Source organism: Anser anser (assembly GCF_964211835.1).
Source record: "Anser anser genome assembly, chromosome: 5".
NCBI classification, from domain to species: Eukaryota; Metazoa; Chordata; class Aves; order Anseriformes; family Anatidae; genus Anser; species Anser anser.
Genome location: NC_139725.1, coordinates 29016332 through 29037988, shown reverse-complemented (window position 1 = coordinate 29037988; position 21657 = coordinate 29016332). Strand labels below are relative to the sequence as shown.

General features: G+C 44.6%; 1 protein-coding gene across 8 annotated transcripts in view; it reads left to right on the top strand.

The window, feature by feature from the left end:
- The first annotated feature begins 372 nt into the window (after nucleotides 1-372).
- Nucleotides 373-21657, top strand: part of PLEKHH1 (pleckstrin homology, MyTH4 and FERM domain containing H1) — a 51462-nt gene continuing 30177 nt past the window's right edge. For 2 of the 8 annotated variants that reach the window (XM_083838788.1, XM_083838790.1), the window contains exons 1-6: nucleotides 376-1324; nucleotides 7758-7929; nucleotides 13418-13480; nucleotides 16291-16440; nucleotides 19483-19566; nucleotides 20982-21063. In XM_083838788.1, the coding sequence (XP_083694914.1) occupies nucleotides 7804-7929; nucleotides 13418-13480; nucleotides 16291-16440; nucleotides 19483-19566; nucleotides 20982-21063 (505 nt within the window). In that variant the 5' untranslated portion in view covers nucleotides 376-1324; nucleotides 7758-7803. The other 6 variants (XM_083838783.1, XM_083838785.1, XM_083838786.1 and 3 more) reach the window with 6 other exon arrangements.

The following is a 21657-nucleotide window of genomic DNA, read 5'->3' as shown; positions in this document are numbered from 1 at the left end:
TTGTAAAGTATCTTCGGCAGAAGTCATGCACCTGACGATGGAATAAGTACCAAGATACTGAATCTGAATGAATTACATTTTGCTTTGAAACATGCTGGTCTAAGGCACAAAGCCCTGGGAGCGTTTGGTCCTGAAGCCTTCGTTTAGCCGAGGTCTTCCACACACCCGCCTGAGGCTCAGGCAGAGGAGGCAATGAGCTGCCTGCAGCAGAGGGCAGCAGCAGGCCTGTGCACTCCCGCCACAGGCCGGCCTTCTTTGTTAGCCCTCTTGCCAGCTCAATGAGAAACATGCAGTATTGTATTCCTGTAAGTCAGTATGTATTCCTGTAAGGGAATGCTAAATGTAAAGCAGCTCAGCAAGTGGTGGCCCTGTTACTGAATATTTTATGTACTGACAGCTCTTGTTAGAAATGCTTGAAGCTGCAGGCTGGCGCATTTGAGCCATTTTGTGTGAGAGGTGGCCCAAGTATATGGTGAGGATAGTGTTTCTAGCTGGGAAACACTTATGACACTTAATTGATTTTCACCTTTATCCCAGCACCAGCCCGTGCCCTGGAGCTGCCTACGGCTCACAGAGGGGCTCCGGCTGGGCCCTGGGGTGCTCCACCAGCCCCTTGGGCTCTGCAGCAGGTGAAGGCAGCGTACTGCTGTGGGGGCCCAGATGCCAGCTCTCCACCTGGCCACTCCTGTGAGTGTGGCCAAAAGCATCTGTGGGTGACCCTGGCTTGCTGCCCCCACAGAAAACACTGCTGCACCCCTGGGCTGAGGACGGTTGGGGAACACCGGCTCTGAAAGCATGGAGATGACTGCAGTGGGGACCCCAGACGTGAAGGGCCCAACCCCGGGGACGAGGAGGGTGCCTGCGGCCCCCGGGGCAGCGCCCGCCACCTCGTGCCGCTGCCCCCAGGCGCCTGGCACAAGATGGCCGCCCCGCGGCACCTGTCCCGCCTGAGGGGGCGGCCGCGGGCAGCCCCTGGGGGCCGCCCCAGCAGCACCGAGCCGCTCCCCGCAGCCCGGCCCCACCGGCAGCCCCGGAGGGCCGCGGGCTGGGCGCGGAGGGCGTCCCCGGTCAAGGACAGGGAGCGGGCGCGGCTCCTCCCCGCAGGGGCCACCGCCGGCACCGGGGGCAGGGCGCCGTCCGCCCCACCTGCCCGGCCGCCGCTCCCGGGAAGGGGTTAAGGGCCCGGGGCGGCTGATGTCAGTTCCTGCGCTCCCCGGGAGGGCCGGCTCTGACATCCGAGCCGGGCTGTCCCGCCCGCACAGGCGGGCGAGGTGCTGGACGGCACCGGAGCCGCGACGGGCACCTGCCTGCAGCCAGCCCCGCGGTGAGCTCGGCGCGGGGGGACGGGGGCGGTCGGTGCGGGGCTGGCCCGGCCCGGCCCGGCCCGGCCCGGGGGGGTGCATGCGGGGAGGGACAGCAGTGCGGGAGGGACGGGCAGCCCGGGAGTAAAGGTGTCCGTCCGTCCGTCCGTCCGTCCTGCGGTCCCCTGGGTCCTCCTGGTGAGCCGCGGCGTGCGGGGCGAGACCTCGGGAGGCAGAGTGCCAGAACCGTGAGCCCTCTGCCTGCCTTCTGGCTTCTGGTCAAGCCCCCTGCGCTCACGCAGAGAGATTTGATTTTACTTTTTATTTCCCCGGTGCGCAGCCCGCCCTCCCGCCCAAATTTCCCCCTGTTCCGCGCGTCCCAAGCCGCGAGCTCGGAGGGGGGAAAGAAAAAAAAGCCCGTGGCTGGATAAACCCGGTGGCCCCGGGGTTACAAAGCCGGGGGCTGAAGTTGGTCGTGAGGGGGGAAGGAGGCGCCGGGGGTGGCTAACGGCATGGCTCTGAGCGCGGGGCCCGGCCCGTGCCGCCGGGCGGTGCCCGGCAGGTGCTGGGAGCAGCGCCCCGCGTCCTCCGCGCTAGATCAGGGTGGGGGAATAAGGGAAAAAATGACTTTTTGGTACGGCATTTATCTGGTATGGGATTTAACTTCAGCAGAACTGCACCTTGGGCACTCCAAGTAAATACATTCATGTATCTTTTGGATTTAGCGTTTGGAGCTAGAACTATCGCTTTTCATTGAAACCTACTTACATGTCAAAAACAGAAGTCTCGCACCTACATTTAGTGGTTGGTCCCATCTCGTTTTTTGTTCCCTCACAAAGTTCTTAGGACTTAGCAGCTCCCGTTATCTTCACTGGAAGCTGTCTGCTATCGAACGCTCAGAAAGTCAGGCTGCTCTTCAGGGCGTGTCTGGCTGCATTTATGAATCAGGTTCGGATGATCTCAGCTTTTCTGAGTTGTGGCTGCTTTTTGTTTCCCGTGTCCCTAAAGAAATACCACACCTGGAAGTATGTTTCTCAATTTCTTTGTATTCCAAAGGAAAAAAAAAACAAAAACCACTGTTGAATCAGTTTTATATAACAATACAAATATTGTTTGTATAACTGTATAAAACACACAAAATGTAAATTTTATAAAAATGTCCAAAAACTTAATTGCTTGAGATGGTTAAGAATCATGGGGCAGGAGCTGGGAGGTTGTGAAATGGCAAGTCCTAGGGATAACGCCGGGAGCAAGGATTTAAAGTCAGTCTGTCAAATCAAAGTTGAGGTTGTAATTCGTATAGCATGGATGGCCTGCTTACGTTTAGGACATGAGGAGGGGAGGAACGATGCATTTAACAGAAACTGAGAATTCAGAATAAGCTTGAAGGAAAGTAGCAATTTAGAGGATGAAGGTGAATGTGAGGTGTTAAGCATTGCTTCAGGACGATACAGCATCTTTCTCTGAAAAGGTGCATTTTTTACTAGAGAGAGAACAAACTTTAAATCTAATCTGTGGCCTTCAGAAATCATTTGATATGGTGACACATTGGGAAATGATTAGCTTAAGTAAAGGAAAGGGGGATTAATAGAAGAATAAGATAAGCAAAGAACTGACAAAAGAGAATGTGACACCACTATACTGGGGAGGGTCTGTTAGAAGGTATTTTAATAGAAGAGTCAAATTACTCAGGGGATCAGTAAAAGATGGGATAAACTCTAATGTCATACAGTAAAATCACCCATTAGAAGTGGTAACGAAATGTGCACAAAACCTGGGAGACCACTGTTTAGAAACAGCAGGGGACAAGAATATATGAATATACTAATTGACCACAGGATAACCATGGACTTGTTAAATTTTGCAGTGGACTGTACTGTGGAGATCCTTGATCTTGTGGAAGTCTGGCACAGACCTGTACTTTATTAATCTGTTCCAGGATCACTGTAGTGGGCCCCCACGTGTTCCCACGTCTGGCACTTGGAAGGCAAAGCCAGCTCAGATTCCTTTGCTCCAGTAGGGTTGGCTTGTCTACAAATGTCGACCACCAGTGCAGTGTGGCTATAAAAAAGGCAAATGCAATCAGGTGTGATATTCCCTAGGAGAGTGAAAAGTACCAATACATAAGGCTTGGAGACTGCATGCCGCCTTCCAGCTGCGGTTGTGGTCACCTGTGTCTGTGAAGGGGAGTGAGAAAGACAAAACGCAGCTCTTTCGTATTATGTGTGCTAAAGTGGGAACAGGTGCAGAGGGAGAGGGGTAAGCTTTTCTTCGGAGCCTAGAAGGGCTCCTTATCTCTAGTCTTGCAAAATGAGGTCTCTAAGGTGAAGCTTTTGATATCTATAAATACACCAAGAGGTAAACATGGGGGGGGGGGGGAGGAACTAGTTAAGCTGAAGGGCAATATTTTGCAAGAATGAACAGATGCAAGCTGGTTCTGATTATAGTTATGCTGGTAATTAGAAGGCGGCTCATCAGAGCGATGAGGTTCTAGAACAACAGGAATAGTGGGAGCAAAAATGGCTGCATTCATTTACAAAAGGGATTATATGATGCAGTTGCCAGCAGTGAAAGGGAACTAGACTTACTGATTTGGGACATCTATCCCAGTCTTGGACTTCTCAGAACTGGGTATTTCAGTTTCCTCAAGTGATGGACTGTCTGAGGAAGTTATTCTTGCTCTGGCATGAGCTGTGTGGTAAATCAGGTTCGTCGACTTTATGTCCTCTTTGGACTTAAATTCTATGAATAAAGACTGAAATCTCTTTATGCCTGTATAAAAAAAAAATAGAATTTTGTTTGAGAGATGAAGTGTTGCATCCAGAACATAGTTACCTGTAAACATACTTAGTGCTGTAGCATCCTTCCACAACTAGTGATCCTCTTTTGGTTGAGAATGGGTGGTATCGCTACCTGAGATTGAAACCCTGTGATCCTGTGTAGTGTGCCTAAGGTAGCCTGGTTAAATGCCTGGCAAGGAACTAGGGCTAGAGATTATATTGATGTGCTGGACTGGTCTGTGGAAAAGGCTGCCTTGTGTTTCTATAAAGCTGTAGGTGTGCTGGTTGGAGAATGCTGGTCTTCCTTCCTATCGCAGAGTTCTTTCAGCCGTGCAGTACTGAATGAGTCTGCCTTCTCTTTCTTTTAAGCGCCTCTTGTGAGCTAGAACAGTTTCACAAATGGTTGGAAAGGCAGGCAACTCGTTGCCTGGAAAACTTTCTATTACTGAACAAAGCAACCTGTATACAAAATAACTCATAGCTGATGTTTGTAGCTAAGGGGTGTAATGTGTCTCCCTTTATTCAGCTGTATGCTTGCTGTTCTGAGTTAAGTGGCCTGCTGTATTATGTAAACTTACACTATTATGTATACTTAGGGTAACCTGAAGCTCGGCTCTCTTACCTGCAAAATATGAGCCAGGTGTTCTGGGGCGCACACACGACCAGAGGGACATCTAAAGCTTTCTCACCCTGCAGAGGCAGAGGTGCAGGCGGTGAGGCTGAGTGACTTCACTGTTGTCTACCGAGTCTTGGCCTGTTACTTTGGCCCCGGTTCAGGAAAGAGTTTGCCTGTGAGCATGTGCAAAGTCCTGAAGTACGGATTTCAGTGTTGTGATGAAGCCGATGAACTAATAACTGTTTTGGCTTTGCAAATGTTTGTTATTGTAGGGTTGTACAACTGGCTGCAGGACTGCACACGTTCAGTTGGTATTACAATCTGTGAGTGCTCACCAACTCCTGAATTTGGTTGAGGACACGTATTATGTGCATCCTGCATGTCTTTTAAAATGAGCCCCGTGTCTGAAACTTCTAAACAGTTACTGCGTAAGAAAATAAAAACAACTCCAAAAGCCACAGCTTCTTCCACTTTGTGGAGTTATATATATCACTGTCTACAAGGACTTCAGTAGAACTGCATGTTTGGTCTTCAGACCTAGCTTGTTCCCAGCTGGGATCTCTGCACGTTTTAATAGAGTGATACTCTTCCGCTGTCATCCTCCATTGTATCTGGTGGCTGAGGGCACTGGGCTGAACTGAAATGTTTAAGCTAGCTGCAGTAAAAATGAACCTCAGAGCACGGAGACTGTGCTTTGTAGCTCTTCCTGTGTTGTGTTACAATAAGGTAAGCTGAAGTGAGGAAACAAAGTGTACCGCATGTGTATGTTTTAGTCTGTTTGAAGACAGCCAGATGATGCTTGTAGCCATGAAAGTCTGCTCTCTGTGGCACAGGTGGAGCAGGTATGGTGAAGGTGGAGCTGGATGTATGAGTGTTAGTTCATAGTTCTCAGATTTTCCTGCTGGCAAAATTGTTTTAGAAATGTCCTTAGTGGAAAGGAGCATGAAAGGCCTCTAAACTTAGGGGAAAAAACAGCTTCCAGGTTTTCCATTGTGGTTAATTTTATAAGACTTGCCGTAGCTCAACCCATTAGGTCCTTTCCATCTCCTATTTCTGGAATTCAGTGTTAAATGTGTTCCTGGAGAGTGAAATGGGAACATGTCAGCGTGTAGAGGGATAATCTTAGTTGAATGTGTCCTGAGTAACTGTCCAGTGCTTCCAATGCAAAAGGCTTTCTCTGTTCTACTCTGTGCAGTGCCTGTGTACCTCTGAGACGGAGCTGATTGAGATAGAGGGGCTGTTACTGTGCAGGATGCTTGGCCCAGGGTGTTTTGCCCTCTTCAGTTAGTTTGTAACCTCTTAATGAAAGATAACTTCTGCCCGAGACAGCGGTAGGATTAGTCAAGAAACAAATCTGTTCTCTCTTGTCCCTTTTCCCCCCTCTCCCTTGAGCTGCTTTTGCACAGCAGCAGATTTTTCTAGATATGATTCAGTGGACTGCCAGGCAACTCTGTTGGAAAGGATTTGGTGGTCCATACACCCAAACTAGAGAAAACTTTCCCACCATGCCATGTAAAAACCACTTGTGTTGTAAAGGTTTTACTTTAAGCCAGAGTCCGCATTAGAAGGAGAAAATGTACAATTTTCTCGGGGGTTCTGGTCATGTAACTGTTTCTTCTGAATTTATCTATCTCTGTGTATAGGCAGGTCCTATGGTAGCAACCTCAGGCAGAAATGGTGCAGAAGAGTTCTGCCTGGACTTGGGGCTGTTCAAAGTTGGAAAGGGTTATTTAACAATACGACAAAACCGGGATGCTGGCTGGCTGACTAGGAAACCACAGATCCTCCTGCCACCAAGGAGATGCAGAGAGGGCTGTATCTTAAAAAATGCAGAGCTTCTCTAGTCCTTCCTGAGACCTTCTGTCCTGCTCCACTGCCAATACTGAGTAGCATGTGCGTTGCCTTGCGTTTCCCTGAGAGCAGGACTTAGAGCTAACAGGAGGAGAGCCGACTGGTTTTTCAGAGGGGGAGAAGAATTCTTGAGGGCAACCACGAATCACATGCAGCGTGTTGTGGGCTAACTGTATCAAGTCATGAGGGATTTGGAACAAATGAACTGTTACTTCATATATTGCATCTTCTCACAGTCTGTGTGAGATAAGACACCAGTGTCTCAAATTTGTAATGAATGTGGGAGCTGAGCCACACCTAAAGTTTTAGTGACTTGAAAGTTTGCAGCCATAGTGGTAATAAAGGAGGCAGGAATGAAAATCCTTCTGGTGCGTGTATATAGGTAGAGGCTGAGCAGGTCTGTAAGGATGGCAAGACGGCTGTTTGTGGAATACACGGTGTGATGCATTAGTAAATTATTTACTCACTTTAAAGGTAAAAGTTTATTTGAATATTTATCTGTTATCCATTAACTGCTGGCATATGTACATTTAAATGCTCGCGTATGCTCATCTGTAACATCCCTGGCTTCTAATGTAGTGCCAATGTTAATTTATAATTGTTATTGTGAGGCAAAAACTTATAGAGTTCCCTGTTGTGAGTTGATTCTAATGGAGTTCTCCCCACAATGGAGTGGCCGTAGAAGGACACACTGTAGCTGCGTGGTAGCATTGCTGCTCTTTCAGGTTCTACATGCATGTCCTCTCCCAAATGCAGCTGTACCTGTGAAAGGTATTGCTGTTGCCTGGGGCTCGTCTCTGCTCCTCAGCTAGAAACCATCATTCTTTCAGTCTGCTGGGAGAATGATGTGGGTAAGTACTCCTAACTCACTGCACTTAATCACCCCTGTGCTGGCCATTAGCAAGGTCAGCTCACCTGCCTGACTTGACCAGTGCATCTCAGGAAGCTGTCATATAATCCATTTATCTGCTACAGCAGGGAGAAGAGCCTCTTCTGGCAGAGGGAAATGTCTGTAACTTGGCATAGTACCTTTAGATGATCTTTAAGGTTCCTTCCAACCCCAACCATTCTAGGATTCTGCTTGCAGAATAAATGGGCTCTGTTACTAGTCCTGTTGACTGGACTGAGGGAGACTAGGCCCAAGGAATGAAAAGTTTGTCAGTCTAAAAAATATTTATTTATTTATTTTCCCCTCCTTCTCTTCTCTAGGACTTCTAGAGCACCTCAGGAGACATCCCAAGTGGATAGCTGAACAATGGCTGAACTCACCATGGAGAATGGCAGCTACATGGACTGGCAAAAGCGATGTCTTGCGTTGGAGTCCCAGCTCTTCAAATTCCGCTTGCAGGCAAGCAAGATTCGAGAACTGTTAGCTGAGAAGGTGAGGCAGTGATGGCTTCTTCTGCTTAGTACTGAGTTATGACATGAAGGCAAAAATACCTAAATGCTGAACCATTGAGTAAAACTGTTCCTGTAGTGGGGATCTCTTTCCCGTTTACAGTAGGTCATTTCAGTCTGCTCATCACTTGAGATACAGGGATATTCCTGCCACAGTGGTGTAAAGTGATGTTAGTGAAAGTAAGAATTTGGCCTTGTTCTCTGGAAAATCACCAGGTATTCTGACTGTACCGAAAATGCTGTGCCAACAAGATTCTAGACCTTGAGTGAGGCAGCTACAGAGCAAAGATGGGTATTTTTTATAAGAATGGTGGGATTAGGACTTGTCCTCCCATAAGCTTCTCTGTTGCCAGAGAAGTTATGGTATAATGTTAGAAGACTGGACAGTGGTATGTATACTGTTATAACAGCAGAATAATATTGCATATCCAGTCAAAACATTCTGAAACGTTCTGGGGATGCTGAAGAGCAGGACTGAGGTGCTCTATGAGATCTAGATGTCAGAAACTTGCATGGCATCTGTCTGGTTTTAGAGGCATCTCCTACCAATCTCTCTTTCAAGTGCGTTAGATAAACTCACCTGCAGTCCTAGGAGAGAGGATTGGCAAAAATCTGAGGTTTTGGTGTATGTTTTTGTGGTTTTTTTGTTGTTTTCTTGTTTTTTAACTTCCATCATAGTGTATAGATTTTCTTTACACAATCGTTCAATTTGAACTCAAGCTTTTTCATTAAGCTCTAATTTGCACATAATCCAAGTTTGTAGTTTGTTACGGAGTTTTTTGTTTCAAAATGTGACTTATAATATCACAGTCCGGTTTAAGACTGTTCAGCCATTCAATTACTATTGGAAAGTGAGAACAGTTTCTTTCAGTCACAGTTTGCTGTTGAGTTGAAATCTTTGTGATTGACTGCAGTTTACTGTGAATAGTAAGTTTTACTTGATGATAGATGTGTTCTAACTCACTTTTACTCCACTTTGGGTTATGCAACTTCTATGTGTATGTGCTTGTCTGTTTTTTCGGATGTTTTTAAATGAGTTTCTTCAGAGTGGAGCAGTTCTGATCCTTGCTTTCAGTCTAATTACACTTTGACTAATGCTTTATGCTGTATGGGAGACATTTATTCCACCTCTCATTGTTTTAAGAAATGCTGCAATTCTAGCACCCTTTTCATCTTTTCAGTGTAGATTGGAGGTGGACTTTATGACTATTTTTAATATTCTCCAAGGAAAGCAACATCTAAAGTCAGTTTAGATAAAGTAGTGTAAAAATCATTGCACAGCTGTGGTACAGGTCTGGTAAAGACAACCGTGATGTGCAGTACTCCACAGACTCCATAATGCAGGAGATGTAGCTGCGTGCTTTAACTCTGCTCTGAGAAACTTCCTTGCTACCACCTAGCTATCAACCTTCTTTTTGGAGAACAGACTTGCCAGGCCCCTGTTGGAATATCCCTTTAGGGGGGTCTGTGGGCCACAACAGAGAATAAAATTGTCATCAGCTTTAAGGGGGTCCTCGAGGAGGGGCCCTACTGCAATTAATCCAGCCTTTCAGGCAAAGCGATGTTCCATTTGTTAAGATTAAGGAGCAGCTTGGTTCAGTGATCAGGTTACTCTGTAACTACTTGTACAGCTCCCTGTTAGGCGGCTTACTTGGAGGGTCAAAGAGCTGGCAGGCTTGCAGTTCCCTACTCTGAATGTCATACGGGAAGGGAAAAGCACGCCTGGGGATGTGGAGCAGCTCCGGTGTCCTCTCCTGACGCAGGTGGACTCTAGGCCCCAGAGCAGGTGCTCAGCATGTGATGCTCATGCTGAACGTGGCTGTTGGCCAGTTTCCTATGCCCTGTATTCCTGACTGCTCTGTGGTGACTTCTTTAGACATCCTCCTCTCCCCTTCTGTCGCCACAGGGTGCTCCAGCAGTCACAGCACTGGGCTCCTGTCCACGCTGCATCCCACTACTCGGACAGGTGGGGATGCAGAAACAAGGAAGATGCATGCTCAGTGTAGGGATGCCAGCTCCAGGGATTTGTCATGTTTTGTAGCAACTGTGACTCTATTTTTACTTCCATCAGTGAGAATGAAGAGATTCGTATGTCTTTGAAATACTGTGTTTCTAGAAGGGTTTTGAGCGAAGGAGGAGAAAATCTTGAAAAATGAGAAATGGGCACAGTTTGAAGCTGGGTTGCCAACCTGTGGTGCCCCTGAGATCCTCTGATAACGTTTACAGCAACAGAAAATTAAAAAAAAATAAATCATAGTTTTACCAGAGAAAGCAAAGAACAGTGTTAGCAGTGGTGTGATACTTGCTCGCTAGCCAGTTTATCCAAGGGTTCTGGAAGCTGTGGATCAAAAGCTTGGAAACCTGTTCCCCAAATTTTAAATCAGTCTTTAACAAATTTTACAATTTCAAGGCAGATTTTACTATTTTAACTTAAAAAAAGGCAAACAGAAAAGCCCACTCATGTCTGACATTGGTAGTACAATGCACGCTAACACTTTAAATACTTGAGATTTTGAAAATCCGCTTAGACCGAATAATCTGGATCGCTGCTCAGAACAGGAGGAATGCAAACCGAGGCGGTTGAACTGCCAGCGCCCCAGTTGGCACGGTGTTGGCACGGTGCGACCGGCCTCGCGTGCGGCCTGGCCTCACCACACACCCGCGCCGCTTGGGCCGGCGTGGCGGAGGGCCCCGGCCCCGGCCTGTTGGGCCCCTGTGGGGCACAAGGCTCCGTGCGGACCTCAGCAGGGGCCCGGTGTCCCTGGACGCAGGGGTTATTTCACGCTGAGGCCCCTCTGTTGGTGAGCGACATAGCAGGCTGTTGCCTTGGCAGCGAGGTGGCCTGGCCGCAAGTGAGCGCTTGAAGAGAACAAGAGGAAAATGAGGCTGAGACATGCCTCAACTTTTTTCCCCTTGGTTTTATTTCGCGTGTTCTGAGCGGTCAGGAGAGGGAAAGCTTGTCTGAATGGCTGATAGGAGGATCTTTTGCTGCTTTTAGAAGGGTCATCTGGGTAACTTTTAACCTGTTTCTGTCTTAATTCAATAAAAATGAACACTTGGAAAAAGCCTCTTTTGTCTCACGCAAGCATGGCTATACAACTGGGCCTGTTTCTCTCTTTATTCAAGCTGTCTGGGCTAATGTTTGGAAGAAGAGTTGCTTGAATTCATCTTTGCCACTGATTTTTTTGTGTGACCTGGGTCAAGTTACTAAGTAGCATTTGTCAAGCTATAAAGCCTTTTGAATGAAAGGACCCATGTAAATAACAAGTATTATTATTAATTCATTGAGGGATTTGAAAGAGCCTTACAAGCATGGATGTATTAAAACTGAATGTACTCCAGTGAGACAGCTGACACCATGGATGGGTGAAGCAATCACTTTGTGGATATGAGAAATGCAGTGGTTATTTAACAGTTCATATTAGGGCAACCCAACAATGTAGTACAGGAAGCTAAGAAAAGTGCAAGTTCATTTAAGGCTACGGAGGGAATTAGGGTGACAGAATGTAATTGATTTACCTGGAACTTCGCCAGACCATCCTGATTGCACAAGAAGTTTCATAACTTTTTAGTGATCAGGAATGGTCCCAACATAACTTATTCTGTCCTGATCAGGAACCAGGATTACTACCAACAGAAAACAAACTCGCATGAGGAACCTGCTGGAACAAGAAGACATTTTTTGTTCAGAACAGCGCTGTCTTTTTAAAATAATTTGAGTCATTCGTGGAGATCTGCAACCTTGTGGAGAATCAAGCTGTTATTCTAAGAGGATAGTCAGGGGGATAGATAGATTCATCTGAAATCTGTGCTCTGGATGTAGTCCCTGATGGTGTCAATTCATCAGAAAACTAGCAGAAACTGTTCACTCTGAAGCTACCATCAGAAACAGTCTTTGTTTCAGAAAGTGTATTATGCCTCCAGTTTGCATCTGTCTTTCACCAACATATGTTGCTACTACCTGTCTGTGGCTGTGACTGTTCAGAGACAGAGGGAAATTCCTTGGTAGACCACTTTTCCTAATGGACAGAGGAAAATGTTGTGCCCAGACAACTGCTGTTAATATTTGATTGCCTTGATCTCAGTCTCTACCAAGACTCTCAAAGTCTGTGTTTGGTCAGAACAGCTATTGCTTTAGCTGTCTGTGCAATCTTCTGTGGCACCTCTCATCCTCTGCCAAGATGACCTCAGTGATTTGTGGATTAAGCTCCATAGTCTGTGATGTCCTTGACTGCTCCACTGGAAAAAATATATCAGATATGTGTCATGCTAAATGTGGCGATTTGTGATCTTCGTGCTTTGTAGTTGATACAGAATGACTTTAAGTTATATGATCATTGATGTATCTATGTATGTGTACTTTTCTGATACGTTTGTCAATAAGCGTCAGTCCACTCATGATAAATGTGTCTCTATGAAGAGGAGAGTCTTATTGCTATCTAAAGGATAGGAAGTGGAAACAAAGGAATACTGACATCTCCTTTCAGGGTGATCAACACAAGTCGAATAAGTTCCATTTTCAGAAGTATTGATTTGCTTCTCATAGTGTCCTACCTGACTTTCTTGGCTCTGATGCTTTGTCTAGTCATCAAACGCATCAGGGTAGAGGAGTTGTTTCCCTTACAATCTTTGTTTGCTTGAGGCATGATTCTTTTAATCTTTTGAAGCTTCTTCTATCTCATTCTTTCATGAATAAAACACTAGTAAATGCTCAAAATTCAACAGAGCATTATTCAAATTTTGCAGCTCAATGGCTGAAACTTAGAGTCACTGAGCTGATATTGCTGGGCTATAATCTGAGACTCATCAAGGCAGGGCAGGTGGTAGAAGACAACCTTGCAAGCATCAAATGAAATCCTATTGCTAGTTTAAGAAAGAAAAAAAAAAAAGAAAAACAGGGTTCTTGTACTTGAAGCAATGCTCAGATTAAAAATCGCAGAATTGTCAGTTTGCAAAGCTATTTAAAATGAGAAGAACAAGAAAACTAAGAACACCAATAATTCTGTCAGGTATGAGCCTGTGATGCTTTTGAAGTGACATCTCAGAACTTGTTGGGAGCTTTCTATGACGTATTCATTTTTATTTGCTATTGTGAATAAATCCTAGCTGAAATAAAAACAGGAAAGGATGGTGGTCTGTAGACAGGCTTCTTGCAGGGACAGCCCATGGTGTGTAAATCGTAGAAATGGGGTCAAGACTCCGGGACTTCTCCCTTGACCCGTGTAATGAATGATGAACCTTACTAATGAGAAAACAGTTCCGGTAAATTCAAGTTGGGGCAGATGACTGGAAAAGGTCAAAGGCTTTTTTCCTGGTCAAACCTGACTACTTAACCCGAAAGATGCCAAAGATCTGTGACCTGAAAAAGAAATGGAAGGCTTTTAAGTCAAACAACTGAATGATGGATTAACATCTGGATGATGTTAATTTCTTCTTTTTCCCTCTCCCTCACTTGTCTTCTGATTCTGAAGATGCAAGAATTGGAGCAGAGAGTAATGGAAGCAGAACAAAGAGCTGAGGATGCAGAGAAACAGGTAAGAGATCATCTTACGTGGCTCTGGTACAAGCCCAGCAGGAACTTACTCTCAGCTTCTTCCAATTCATCGTACAGAGAGCACTTTGCAGCACTGTAATATAGTAGTGAAACACTGATTCATGGTAGCGAGTGGATTTTCTGGTCACACTCCCCAGTCTTTGAGCCTGAGCTATGAACAGGTGCCTAAATAGGTTCAATACCTAGTGAAAACCAGCACCTTATATCTGCCTCTCTTTAAAGCCTTTACTTTAAAGCCTTCACCTGCTCATCCATGATTAGCCCACTTGATTATGGAAAAGGAAGGGGATGTTTTACTTCAGCTAAGGTGCAGAGATAAAACTGTCTGGCAGGCCCTCAGAAAACAAATATATAACAGTACTGGTAGGAACTTGTCTACAAGTAGAGAAGTTTCTGCAGAAGAAGCAGGATGTGTCTGCAAAATCAATTGTTTTAGACTTTCTTTTCACCAATTACTGTTCTGGCTGAGGGGCCAATGGAGAAGAGCAGTAAGCACAGGATCCATGGCATGATGGCTACACCATCTAAAAGTTAGGCATACTATGTAACCTAGTCCTTCTGTGCTCCTTGAATAGCAGCTAAAGTGACAGACTTCAACTTGTGAACACGCTACAAAGAATAATGTACCCTTGGGAAACAGACTTGTACAGTCTGCACCGTAAGGAGTATTATAAACACAGCAGCCAGGAACTGTCCAAAATGTCTGAGAATGGCTGTCAAAGAGGACTTATGTAGTGAAGGGCTGAACAGAATGTTATAAGCAATGGGAAACACATTCCTTTGGAATTAGGAGCTTTCATCTGCAGAATGTACTATTCCAAGTCTTCATCAGTTTGGTATTGGTGAGATTTTCTTCTCACCAGCTTATGTATAGGAACAACACTATGTCGTATCACAATGCTGTTGGCCTCTATGCTAGATTAGCAATTGCCAACCAAGAGCAACAATTGTTTCTGAGGGTGGTATCAGTAAGTCCACACACAACCAAGACAGGCAAAGGTAGTGTCTCTGTGACAGCACCGTGAAGGAGGCTTTGTACAAGGTGACACCTCAGTGACAGGAATAGCGTCCTTGATGTGGGAAGATGCAGTCACACCAAGAAGCAGATGTCAAGTCAAATCCAGATCAGAGAATGGGCGACAAAGAACTTGACTGGGAAGGTGTAGGAAAGGGAACTGAACAGAAGTGGAGGTTGCCATGGTACTGCGGCCATGTGTTGGCAGGTCCTAAGGACTAGCAGTCTTCAAAGTTGTAGAGTCTGCCTTTCCAGGAACTTGGTCCCATCCAGAGAGGAATGTTGCTAGATGTATGCTTCACTGCTGCCTAGCTGCACAACATGTGACAGCGTAAGGAGTAGGTCCATTCCCTTCCACTAACAAGTGTAGTTGCCATGAATGAGAAGCAGCTTACAAAAGAGAGGGCTCCACATCAAGTGTAAAATCCCTTGTTATCTTTCACTCCAGGAGTCTGGGGGATTGGATTTGTTAATTCAGCAGGCTCCCTGTAGCTGCCAGCCTCAATTAAAGAAATCACATGTTTGCAGTCCCCACTCAGCCTCTAGCACAGAGTCAGCATTTGGGCATCAGACAGAAAGGAGGTGCCACCTCTTTTTACTATAATCACCCTAAACTCTAATGAAAACACATCTGACTCAGCAGGCTTAGTTTTCTGGTTCAGATGTTGGGCACCTACCTTTCGGATTCAGTATGAGGAAGAGGCAGTTTGCTTCTCTGCCTAATGTAGGCGGACAGGAAGACAAAACACGGCTGCAAGCGTGAGGTGTAGGCTGTTCAAAAGAGCATGAGTAACTTTCTTGCACAGGCTCTATGAAGTGTCCAGTTTATTGCCCATCTTCTGCCTTCCTGGTTCCAAACTCAGGCTAAATTAATAGTATTTAGAACTGGTTTCTTTGCAGATTCGGTTTCTCTGGGATGTGTTGGAACCAGATATTTTCCTGTTGTCAAATGCTGCATTTAGCAGGTTTGAGTTAAAGTCACAGAAACCAATTCAAGTTTAGAAGTGAAGGCTTGTAATCTCTTGCGATAGGACAAGGTGATTATAAAAGAGACTGGCATATTGAGAGACATAGATTTTGAAGAAAGCACAGAGGTTTTCAAAGTCAATTAAAGCTGAAAAGGGTCAGCAGCAGCTAAATTTTAAAGCACTGAAGCCTTGTCTGTAGTGAAGGAATGCTACTTTGGTGCTTCTCCTGCTGAGACGAACAAGTGGTGGTGCTGGCAGGAGCTCAAAGATAGGCAAAGCTTCTGTTAAATCTAAAATGGTAACACCTTACGTCTAGAGAAAATGCTTGTCAGAATGCCAGAAGTTGCCAAAACATTATCTTAAGCTGAAGACTATAGGAAGTAGGAAGCACTCTTTTTGGGAGTGTTTTTTGGTGTATATCTTAGTGCTAAATGGTGGAAAAAAGCTGGCCATACTATTGCAAAGGAGGAAAACGCATTGTACCTTTCCCAAAAGTCTGTATAGACTATAGTGCCTGCATGGTCTCTCTGACCAATAGCATGCAAATATTTAACAATCCACAACGTGTTTATCTGTTCATTATTCAATTTACATCTGTTACTCCTTCAGCAATGCAAATGAATGCACAATGCTGTTTCCACATATGTGAAAATAAACTGTGACTTGAAGTCTTTCTTCCTATCCCTAGTATTTTTCCTATTCAAAACCACGACTTCCAGAAATACCCTGTCAGTCGGGGTCTTACCACTAAACAAGCAGCTTCACGTGCATTATTTGGTTTTGGTCTCCCTCTGATTGTCCTTACAGGTCAGAATTATGGAAGAGGAGATAAAACTAGCCAACATGAAAACCGGTGAATCAGACAGCACTCTGTACAGGAAATACCAGGAGCTGATGGGTACAGTGCAAGGAAAAGAAGACCTGATTAACAGACTGGAGACTCAGCTAGCGAAACAGGTAAAGATACCTTCTGTAGGGAGATCTGTAGCTTTCATGAGCTGGAGGGATTCTGTAATGCATGGTTCTAAGGTACAGCTCATGTCTCCATTGCATGTTATCCTCTTACAGCTGATCTGAAGGCAACGATGCCCTGCTCAGTGTGAGATTTTTCTCCTTCAATTCTCCTTTCAGGCATAAGCCTCCATTCAGCCTCAGTAGCCCTTGTCTTTTCATTACAGGAGATCGGTCAGTGTCCTTGAAGGACTCACTAGGTCAGACCTGAGTCAGTAGTGAGACCCTAAGTTGTAATGCTGAAAGCTGGTGACAGGATTTCTCTGGCTATATAGGTTACTCCACAAATTCACTTTGGGGCTCATTTCTAACTCAGCATGTGCTGCATCTTTGGAAGGGAACTTTCACAGTCCTCAGCGACCCTTTGGCATAGTTCTTATCTTGCCAGATGTTTTCATTATAAAAGAGCAGCTCTTGGTCTTTTCCATTCTCAGTACATGGAAGGCAGGAACTAGTTCTACAGCAGGACTTGTATTTCAGCTCTGTTAAAGGCCTTGGCCCTATGGTCTTGTTTATAACATGAGGAATGCGATATGTTGCTAAGTAAATTACTTTCTTTTTAATGGAAATAGAATTTTACACAATTATTTTGCGGTTTGAGTTGCACTTTACATGAAGCTAATTGTCACCTATTTCAAGGGCAAAATAGATCAGTAAGCTGTCTGAACTTAGATCAAGGATAGCGTGGAGGTCAGGCATCAGGTCTTTGTGATACTCTGGGTTTCAGGTCACTTTCCTGGGCCAACTTACTCTGGCAGAATGTAGATGAAGTTTCTGCATTTTGGAAGAGAAAGAATGTGTTCAGAAGGAGCTACAACAGTGATCTTGATCTGGAAGCAGCTCTTGTAATGTAAGATGGAAAAAAATTCTGATTTACCCAGAAATACAAGGTGTGATTTGATTAAAATCAACAAACACGAGTTGGAAAAATGTTTCTGTTAGTAGAAATCTCCTAATTCCAGCAACAAGAGGCAAAATGAGACTTCTGGAAATGAAAGCTGAAGGTTGACAATTTCAGACAAGAAATGCTGTCTCTCTGGGTCACTGGTTTAGTTGCAGATGGGAGTTCTGGAAGGTCATTAAGGTCATTAATGTAATATTGCAATCCTATTTGTTTTCACTGGGTTGGAGAGAGCTGTACAGTTCAGAGCATTATGAAGAGGACACTGAGATCATGTCTGCACCACACAATAGTGTGGGACACAACGAATCCCTAACTGCTCCTGGATCTTAAAGCACAGTAACTGCTTCTACAGATGCTGTGCCTGAGTGAATTGGTTCTGCTCAGAGGCAGGGCTTAGTAAGCTCTGTGACAATGCTGTTGTAATGTTGCTGTTCTAATGTAGGACCTTAAGTAAAATCTTGATGTTGCACTTCAAAATATTGCTATACTACACAATGGATCTCCTACCACTTGGTCCCTGAATTATTAGGGAATCGAAGATGTAACCGTGTGATGGTTCTTCAGAGGACTATGGTAAATCCACTACGTTTGCCAGATTGTTTCAGACTAATAGTCATGTCTAATATTCTGACTCCACCAAAGGCTGGTACCTGATAATTAGGAACACACACAGCCATGTTCAGGGAGGAAAACTAAATCCTTCTCTTGAAGCATGAGATTAGATTACTTTTATTTCATTATCCTCAACTGCAACGTTTACTGCTGCCCATAGTGTTGCCAAGATCTATTTTAAGCTCAGCAAGCATTTTTGAATAAAAGCTTTTAAATGTGTGGTTGTGATTAAAATCATGTGCTGATTAAAAGTGATGTGAAGATGTTGGCTACTTCCTGTAATCTACTGTGTTTTTTGAGTGGCATTCAGTGAACACACACTCTTCAGTTTTCTTGTTGTTTGTTTTTAAAGAGGCATATACATTAACTCTTATTCTCATAATTAGTGGTATTTGTTCACATCATGGGAAAAAAAAACACAACCTAGCAGAGAAATTGCCAACTGCTACCAGCAGCTATTATCTTTGTCCATTTAATTAGAAAAAAACAAGGGCTAATTGTGCCATACAGAATATGTTCCCCCTCTATACCTTACTCCTAGAACTGATTTCTCCTTGTAGTTTAAATCATTGTGGAAGGCAGCGCTCCTGATGAACCACAGAGGAGATGAACAAAATGCTTCAGGTGATTGTAGTATCAATCCAATGCCTTTCAAAGGAAATTTCCAGAAAAAAAAAACGCAGCTGAGAAAACATAGCTGCAAAAATGATGTTGTAGTAACATTGCCCAAGGAGCTCAGGTGGGGGAGGAGAAATGTTCGTTATACAAATCACCAGTATTCCCATAACACCTTTGTGTAGATTAGAACCAGTTTGAGCCAGTATGTAAATATACCACCACTTACACCATCTAAAACCCTCTGAGCTGGTCTTAGCGTTTCAAGGTCAAGTTCTGGAGCTTTTTCCAAGCTGAGTCTACATCTTTATGTTCTCAATGAGAATATTGTGCGTTACAAATATATTGTTATGAGTTTCCATCTTACCTGCCCTTAAGATCTATACTCCACATCTGCACCAACTGAATCCCTTTGGCTTGCAAGCATTACACGATTTTATAAATCATCTACAGGCACTACTTACTGCTGGCTGAAATTTAATAAAGAATTGTGTGTATGGGGAGGAGGGATGCTACCGATGCTCAACAGCAACAATGCAAAACCATCTAAAACAAGAAAAGTGGGAGACTACTCAAATGAAACTGTGGGAGGTGGGCAATCATTACCCAAGTTGGATTTTGGTCTTCCCCAAGAGTCTCTTGAAACAACCCTCTGACTTTGACTCCAGGGGCCACGTAAAATAATTTAAAGCGTTTGACTTTTCATCGGCCAGCTGGATAATAATATCCAAACAGCAGTCTTAAATTTTACATCTGGAATGGGACCTACAGTGAATAAGTCACTCCTGATGCAGTAACCTGCTGAGAATACTGCTAGTTATGCTGTCCTGATGCATCTAATCTTTTTTTTGGCACAGAAACAGCTGAGGACTGAGGAAGCCAAAATTGTTCAAGAGAAAGCTGCCAAGATCAAAGAGTGGGTAACATTTAAGCTGAGAGAGGTAAGTCTTCAGCTTGCTGCCATGTTTCAGGGCCTATGGGTAGATGCAGTGACTCCACTCCCAGCATCCTCCTATGTAGCGACAATAGCATGAGGACAGTCAGTCTGCCACAGAAGCTTTTACCTTGTTTGCCCCTGCACGCATTCAGCTGCAGGACTAGGGTCACCCCTCTGACTTAGGGCTATTTACTGATTTGGGCAAACTGTGAATGACTGCCAAGTTGCTAATGCCCCAAAATGGTCTCTGAAGATTGTTTCATTTACTAAGCATGGATGCCTTTCCCCCAGCTTTCTTCTGCCTCTCCTTTTTCTGAGGGTGCTGTTTCTGTATCTTTTCCTGACAAAGCAGCTGGGACACAAACACGTTATCCTTTGCTCTTCCTTAATTTGCTGTCCCTGACCAATGCTGATTTTCTACTGCCCAGAGTTTTCTCGTCTGGTCTCTCTCTTTTATCCATCCTGTAGGCTTATGTCTGCATCTGGGCCCAACTCAGTATCATCTAGAGTAACTAAGAGGTAGCAATGGGTCAGTACTCAGTTTTAAAGATGCTATAGTAGTTTGTGTCTGGGAGTTGGGCCTATCCAGTCTTTCCTTTTTATTCCAAGTTAAAGCCATAAATTTCCCGACCTATACCAGCAAATAATCTTTTGGAGGTGAAAGACGTAGTCTTTGTGGGCACTAGTTGTGTTGGGGTGCAACTTTGTTGCTGTGAGTCCAGGACCATACATTCACGTGTGTCTTTATTGGCAATGAAGTTCATGCCAGATGGTGATTCTGGGAGCATTTCATACATAAGTAGACCACTGTTGACTGAAGGACTATGCATCTACATTGTAAATAGGTTGCCCTAGATGGCACCATGAGGGCAATTTCAGCCTTGATTCCATCAAAGGGAAGCCTCTTCAGATGCACCATTGCTGTGTTTGATTGTATGTTGGGACACTTCAACAAAGATATAAGGAAAATTTGCAAAAAATCACTCATGAACTAATTGCAGATATAAATGCATCCATAATGTTTTTCTGTTTGATCCCCTAAATCGGGGGGATCTTGTTTTGCATGTACAGGGGGAGAGGAAAGATTCTGCTACTGGGTAGTAGTTATTTGATTGTCCTAACAGTTATTTCTGAAACAAGGGTAAGTGATAAACAATAGCAGGCAAAAAAATTAAAAGATCTATCTGAGAACTTCAAATGGCATATACAGAGGCTATTTAAGAAAGCACAGCAAAGTGTAAGTGGAGCTGCTGAGGAGAAGGATTTCAAGGTGATGGGTAGAATTCACACTTTTTTTTTTCCTTTTTCTGTTCAGACACTTGAATGTAAGTAAAGTTGAAGACTTGCTCTGTGTAGAGGAACACAAGTGCATACACAGTTATGCATAATTTTTCAGTTTTTGTTATTGTTGTTTCACAGCTTGAGCTAGAAAACTACCACCTGAAAAACTGTAATCAGAGGCTGACGGAGCAAATTGAAGCCCTTCAGGATACATTGCAAGGTAAATGCATTCACCTGGCATTGTAGCCTAGTAACCAGCACAAGAGTGGAAGGCAGCATTCCCGGGTTGTATTCTTAACTTTGTCAGAAATGAGCACTTGTGACAGTGAGCAAGCAGTATAATTGTTCTGTTTCTCAGTGGGTCTGTGTTTAAGACGGGAATAGCATTGCTTAGCTGCCTTAAAAGCCCTTCATTGATTTCCCATCTGGGACTGAACATAGGCCCCTGTTTTGAGAGTCTGGTTTTGCCACTAAAATAAGCCAGCAAGCTCCTGAAATAAAAGCACTCACTGAAATCCATAGGAAAGCTCTCTGTTCACTTCAGTAGTGTGGGATATAAGTCCCTGAGGTATTTCACTTCACCTCCACACGTGAAGTATCCTCATTCCCACAGCTCTGCCACTTCTGCTGGCATGTGAATTGAGTAACTGAGTACTGAGTAGGCCAAGGCAGCAGCTGCCTGGTGTGCTGTTCAAAGCTAGGTTCTTCCGTGCTGTCAGGTTGGGGTGGAAAAAGCAGCTTACATTGCTAGTCCTTTTGTGGTTCTTGTGGGACAACAGATGGGGAACTTTGGTCTTCAGGGCTTGAAATCAAC